The 7,550-nt window shown below is 37.4% G+C and overlaps 1 protein-coding gene across 1 annotated transcript in view; it reads right to left on the reverse strand.

Moving 5' to 3' along the window:
- LOC308200795 (uncharacterized protein) overlaps nt 1-7,550 on the reverse strand; it is a 392,363-nt gene that overhangs the window by 73,332 nt on the left and 311,481 nt on the right. Inside the window, exon 10 of the mRNA XM_080607137.1 lies at nt 5,808-5,922. Within this exon, the coding sequence (XP_080463263.1) occupies nt 5,900-5,922 (23 nt within the window). The 3' untranslated portion in view covers nt 5,808-5,899. The remainder of the gene's footprint in view (nt 1-5,807; nt 5,923-7,550) is intronic.

A 7,550-nucleotide genomic window follows, 5' to 3' on the forward strand; every position in this document is an offset into this window, starting at 1 on the left:
ACTAGACACAGACCAAAGCATCCCAGTCACTGAAGTCACAGCACAAGGTCTTGATGTTGCTGTGGCATTTGGAAATGTAACACTTCTCCCTGTTAATTTCAGTTCCATTCAAAGTGGTTATTTCTTGCAAATCACTATATGACAAGCTCAAAAAAAATGCATTCATCATAAGTTTATCAACACTGCACATGGGATAAATAATTACATAGATAAGTTTATTATTTTTCTTCAGCAGATTTTAGGTACCTGCCACTAGTCAGACTCATGGGGCTCCATGTGGGTATGATACAAAGTCTGTGTAGCCTCTGCTCTATCAGATTATCAGGAATGTCTGCACTACATAGATGTATGCCAACAGCCAAAAATATATTTAGATACTTTAATGTGTAACATTGCTCCATTGATAATTCTTAGGCTATCGTTCATTACTCAAAAAAACTCAAACATATTTATTTCATGACTGCATTTGGCATGCTTTCTACCTGTTAACTAATAACTTTATTTCTAATTGTACTTCTCTTCTAAATTGTCTAACTCTGCTACAGACAAAATTTACAGCATAACAGCAACACTCACATGTCAGAGATGATACATATCCTTCAGTGTCAAATTTCCAGTACATCAGCATCTCAGATGTACTTCCTGAAGACAGAACAGCCAGCATGTGTTCACACAGACAAACAAATACAAAACTCAGTGGCTGTCCATGCACACAAATGTTTGTGCACAATTCAAGCAATTGTATTTGAAAAGGTGTCCCTTCATGTCAGTAGTGTACTAACACAACAAGTATTGAATGCTGGTTCTACTAAAATTGATTTACAACCACAAGTGTCTTACCCTGCTGGAAAAGTTTTATAGCTAGTAGCATAAGTCAAAGGACAGCTGTCCTGTCTATCAGGAAGTTCCCTGCTGGAAAAAAAATCATGATTGGCCAAACTAGCCAAAGGAAATAATCTCTACAAGTGTCTCCTTAATATTATATCTCCTCATATACACAGATCATCTTATAGTGAGATTCTGGCCTGTATACCAAAACAAAGTGGGAAACAGAGGTACATAACATTACAGTGAGACAAGACTTTCAGGGGAACCTGAGGAAATTAGTGCAAAAGTCATGATGACTCAGTACCAGTTAAAAAACATTCTATTTTAAAAATGCCAGCTGAAGATAACTAGTCTAATGAAGGATAAGACAACTTTCAGTGTTTCAGTGGCAGTAGGAAGATCAAACATCTCCTGCCACTTAAAACAGCTGTGAAGCTAAAAACAGTCTGAGTTTCTTTGATATATCTGTTAGATTGCCATTTGAAGCAAATATACCTAAAGCCCACTCTAATTAAAAAATCAGTAGGTGAGGAGTCAAGCTCTGACGCAGAATGATGTACTGATGATTGTACTGACTGACATTTCAATATTTGGCTATACAGAGATTGCATAAATCATCCAAAATATATGACAAAGACTAGTAAATACTCTCATGCTTTCTGTTTATGTTGCTTCTTGGAAAAGGTTTTTGGACAAAATTTTAGGAATCTCATTGTTTTTATGGTACTGTTTTTCAAAGCATTTTTCAAATAGATTTATTCACTTCGAAAAGACCTTGGAACGACAGAAATATTTATAAAAATAAATTCTTTAAACCATGAAACAGATCTAAAATAATTTTCCTGTATACCAGCATGTCATTGTTTTATGATCTGTTTTTTTCTGAGTGGCTAGGTTAGAAACACATGCTTCCATGTGGTACATAGTTCAAAACAAACCACTGGAAATCCTGTAATCCTACCTGTGTTATGCAATATAGTAAGTGTGTCAAATCCAGGTGTTAGTCCCAATATCCAATTTAATATCTGTCACAGATCTGGGGGGGGGGGGGGGGGTGTTGAGATGTGTCTGTCTAAGATGTGTGGCACATACTTTGGTGGGGAAAATTTCTTATTTTTGGAAGAAGGTAAAGAATATTGTCTTAGGTATTGTCTCATGTTTATGTCACCTGCATGGAAGTCTGAAGTACTGCTAAGTCAAGGGGAAAAGTGAAAGGGAAATATTTTATTTCAGGTCTCTGTACGTTATACCATGACTATTGGAATTAAGGCAATTATAGCCAGGAGACATATTTTACATATATATATATATACACACACACACACATATATATATACATATATACAGTGTGTATATATGCATTAACTTATTAATTTAACCAGAAGACTACTTCTGTTATCAAACCAGTCACAAAATTATAGCATATTGCATTTTGTATAGGATGATTGATTTAACAGCAAAAATACTTGGGCATAATGAAAACATTTTACATTCAGTTTAGCAAAAGCTATTTATTAGTACAAGTGCACTAAGATGTATCTAAACCGAGAGGAAGCTTTGGCATTGTAATTCTGCAGTTCTCATTCTTTCTGCTGTGCCTCTCTGTTACCTGCACAATCCATCTGCCACCCACTGGTTACGCACATCTGCAGCGAGCACATCAGCAACCAGTGCAGTGCTAATGAGTGACACCCAAGAATGAAGAACTGTGCAATTTTTCCTTGTTTCTCAATCTACTTCCTAATAATTTCTTTGATCATCAATTTGTAAATGTCTGTATATCAAGAGTTAATTTGAATGGAATCATGTGATGACCAGAATGAAGCCAGATCTAATATACTGGACTTACTAAGATGTGTACCTTCTATGACTCCTTAATTCAGTAATGAATGAACATTTTATAAGATATATCAGCATCATTAATTTGGTCTTTTAACAGAGAACACCAGATTTTTGCATTGCACTTAGCATTTGAGCTATCAAAGAGAAATAGTGTAAACAGCATTCAAATCTTTTAAGACTGAAGTACTTAGTATTCTTCCATTTAGCAGCGAGTTATGAAGCTTCGTTTAAAAAGTGTGGTTTTACCAATTAGCTCATCCTACTCAAAGACACACATACCGTTGGGAAATGTGAAAATGGTTTATTAAATCAAAAGATATGACTGTACTTCAGCTAGCACATGGGCATTAGAGATCACATATTCCCTATAGATTAATCCCCATGGCATCACAGGCTGATTTGGCTTGCCAGTATTACATTAGTAAACCATCTAATCCAATTTAGAACAGGCCAGGAATGTTCCATCCATTACGGTATTTCTAGTGTCATTAGAAGCACACTGATCGAATAAGCATCCTAAATCAGCCTGCAGCATGCAAGTAAATCACTGTGACTTGCCCAGCAAGATTTTTTTTTCAAATAAAGAGTTTTGAAAATTAAGGGGAAAAAAAAAGACTTCAAAAGATGGAAGCTCTCTGTGATTTTCATTTCTGAATGCTTGCAGGCAGCAAAATTTCTTGGTATTTCAGTGTATAAGATTCTTCACTGTAAGGTAGCAGTACAGAACACCATGGATTTAAAGATACGAGAGGCTCCTTATTCTGCAGCAAGCTTGTTTTTAAGGAAAGCAGTAGAAAAAAAAACACCACCACAATAAACAGTAATAAACAAAGTAGGCTGAATGAGGGCAGAGCATGATATTACTCTCACAAATAAAATCTGCTGTACAAAATAGGAGTAGCCATAGTAATAAAATCTATCAATCAAATATATTACAAAGGTTGTGATAGAAAGGATGAAAAGAGAGACCAAACTTTGTATTCACACAAAATGAAAAACACTCAAGTGCATTACAAAAATAATATTTTCGTTCCAAACTGGTATACCTGAAAGGAAAACAGTTCTCAAATAAAGTAGTAAATACATGAATAAAGAGTTGGCAGTAGTTCTGTGAGATGACACAGCCATCACAAAGATTTCAGAAAAGGACTAGACTGCAGCTTGGAAAAGCTAGGAATCAAACTGAATAAAATAATCAAAATGGCACATAACCTTTGCAGCCCTCTGAGACCTGTCACGTTCCACCAGCCAGACCGCACAGGTCACAGCCACACTGTTTAAGCAGTCACCCATAAAAAAGGAATGCTGCACTGATGCACAGTGAATACCTGCTCCAGTTCAACAGGTAAGGGCTCTCATGTATGTGAGTAATTCACATTTGTTTAATGGTAAAGTTGTTCATCTGTCAGTCAAACAGCTCTTAATCTTGTCTGGACTCCCTGCATAACTGAGTTAGAAAGGAAACTATTGATCCTTTATATACTAACTATGGAAAAAGTAACCGATACCCAGAAGTGCTGAAATGGACCTGGCAAGGATTGTTTCCACTGCAACTTGTTACGTATCTGGACCAAAAACAGTTTTGCAATAAAGAAAAGCATGTACAGACCCAGGACATGACCGCATTCTTGCAAAGTGTACAGATGCACCTTTTTTTTTTTTTTTTTGAAATTCCTTTCTTGTATCTTCCTTCCCACCTCCCTGAAAATACTGAAAGTTTGCACATCTCACCTCAGATTGTTATGGGAGGGGATTTACAACACAAACAAATGTTTCCAGGTTTTTGTTCTTTTAATGAAAACAGATCTTTACTTTTGAAGGAAAACAAACACCTTCTGTGAAAGAAAAAAAAAAAAAAGGAACACCTCAATGAGTACTTAATTTTCTGCTAGAAAAAGTTGAAGACAATTTTCAACACTTTTTAAACAGAATTCTACTCAAATTTCTCTTCAAAAATTAAATCATTTCACAGCACTAAATTGAAAAGCTCAAAGTCTCAATTAAATCCATCTGAGAGAAATAAAATAGGAGAAATCCCAGCAAACTCAATAATCCACCCTTGAACACAATGACAAACTTGCACAAAGTCTCTGCTCTTGTTTATCCACATCCTTTTGATCCCAACAGGCCTGGCCCTAGCAAACCCTTCTCAGCAGGACATGGAAAACCACACTCAGGCAGCTAGCACTTGGGAAATCTGTTCTACCCTTTGCTTACACTGGGTGTAGCAGTGCCAAACATTATTACTGTTATTAATAGAACAAACCCGGATGGCAGCAGTAAATCATACTCCTTCCAAAGCTGATTACTTGTCAAATGCTTATAAGTGTAAATGAAAAATGTACCTGATTAACAAAATCCAAAGGCTTGTTCTGAGGTAAAAAGGCTTCAGCCTTACAATTTCTCTAATGAACTTCCATTTTGTTCCACAGTAGAACACATCAGATTTACCAAATGAAATTATGAAATTTCTGAACAAAAGTACAAATGCTCTGTAGAAATAATGAGTAAGCACTAGACTGAATTATGGCCACATGTTGCCTCCCTATGAAACAGCGAGTAGAAGAGTCACATTTTGTTTTTGTCTCTTTTGCAAGGCAGAGAAATATTCTGCTTCTTTACTTTTCCCTCTAGCTTGGCCTATCTGGGTTGGAAGAACATTAGGTGAGGATACTGGGGAGAAGGAACAAATCCTTCCTTGTTCTCCTCTGCTCCTCAAGAAGCAGGTACAGGCCCACCTTTTCGCTGTCCACAAGTGTTGATTTTACCTGTGCACCAACTAGTGCTTCCTTGGCAAAAGTCTGTTTTCCCTAACACATTATGAAAATAGAGTCATCTCATTAATGATAGGCGCTGGTCTGAGATGCCAGCAGGGAGATAGAAACAGAGACACAGAGAGGGATGGAGGTTCTTCTGGTGGGCAATTCAGCCTGCTGCTAACTAATCTTCCCTGTAGCAGTGACTTCCTGGGCATTGAACAATCAACCTGATGTCTCAAGTAAATGCCCAGAGACCTAAGTGGGTGAACCCAGACCCAAATGTTCAACCCTTAATCATCAGACCGATAGGGGGAGGCAAACAGTGATTTGAAGTCTTGTCATTATAAGAATGTAATGGGAACTCCATTGAGTGCTCACCCATAGGATGACTTCTCACTGTTGATTCTTCCCAGCTGCCAATGAAGTTTGCAGGAGCTGCTGCTGGTCCTCAGCATCTTCAAAACTTAAAATCACAATGACACAAGGCAGGTATCTGGCAAAGAAAAGACACAAATTCACTGATCACATTGGTGAAGAAGGAAAGATATTAATTGGTATAGAAACAAATAACACTCCACCAGTTTTTTTGTTTGTTTATATGGTGGTTACTGTTCTAGCAGAGGAGACAATACAGAGATAAAACTAAATTTTCTTCTGACATGAATTCACCTAAGGGAAAGAGAGAGTACCAGGACAGGACTTTGTCTTGCATCTATAGTACCATGAAAATTATCACTTATGGATTAATTATATTTACAGCATGTTGAAAGGAAAACTAAATGTTGCAATGACTGAGCTTATATCTCCCAATATCTCCAAAGGCAATTTTTTCCCATGGGATATCATTATACAAAGAGGCAAAGATTACAATCCTACACACATCGTAAGTGCTGAATTTTACTTGCAATGAACAGTATTTTTGCTTACTACAGATTCAGCTTCTCTAAGGAGTCAAGGTGTACCAGTGAAATGTTTCAATTGCTCATCTACAATTTTGCTAGCTCCAGTATACTCAAACTAGTAGCTGTCCTGAAAAGGCTATGCTGGGTTTGTGTAAGGGGAGCACACAGACACTTTTTGATCAGCCAGGCAATTTCCTGGGGCAATGTGCTGATCAACACACTGAGCTGAAACATCTGCAGGATAAAGAATTGTGTCTGAAAACCCTGTGTTTGATGCCCATAATTGTGACAAAGTCATTGCATATTCTGCTCAATGCTTTTTCTGTTTCAGCACTTTCTTAATGTACAAAGAAGCTCCAGCAGCCTCTTAAATGTGGTTGGTAACTCAAAGTACATTTGGGAAACCAGCCAGAGAGAAAGGCTTTTCTTCTGCATGTTTTGCTGCCTTTCTGTAAAGTGACAGAAAAATTAAAGATGCACATTTGCCATCTTTGCAGGGTTTCCCCAAAGGGAAAAAAAAAAAAAAGAGAGAGAGAGAGAGAGCTTGAAATATATATTTTTTATCATTAGTACTGTTTACATTAGAGAGGCTTAAAGCCACTTAAAATCTGTCATGTCACTATCTAGGTAGCTAGTTTTAAAGCTGTATGCCATTAACTTTTTAAACTATAGCAATGTAAATGTCTACTCTATCTCAGAATGGACTCTGCAGAGCCATCAAAGATGCTTTTCCTCTGTGCTAAACATAATTTGAAAAATGCTGCAGGCCAGAGCATTTCCTGTTCTTCACAAAGCACTGTGTTCTAGAGACCATGCAGACAGGAAGAAGACTAAGGCTGAGACACAAATGCCCTCAACCCTGGTAGCAGAATTCACTAATCCTGATTACAGAGGAAATTCACTGGAGACCGAAGACCAAATGAGGGGCAAGACACCTTACTGAATGAATAGGGAATGCTAAATAGAAAACTGTATCTGAAGTCCAGTCTCTCTCTACAAATATCTACTCTGTATAGCAAGGTACCAGAATGGACTATCTAACCTTACTCTTTGTGGGTCTCCAGGCATCGCTTCACCTGCATAAAGCAGCTCTGCCAAGAAGTGTCATCAGCACAGTTAGTGTTCTGCCCAGGTATATCCACTTCATTTACTCCTTTACAGTTTTCTCTGTGCCTAACCTTATGAAACCTTTCTGTACACTGGCCCAGGCCCTATTTAA

Source organism: Anser brachyrhynchus (assembly GCF_964034855.1).
Source record: "Anser brachyrhynchus genome assembly, chromosome: 11".
Classification (NCBI taxonomy): Eukaryota; Metazoa; Chordata; class Aves; order Anseriformes; family Anatidae; genus Anser; species Anser brachyrhynchus.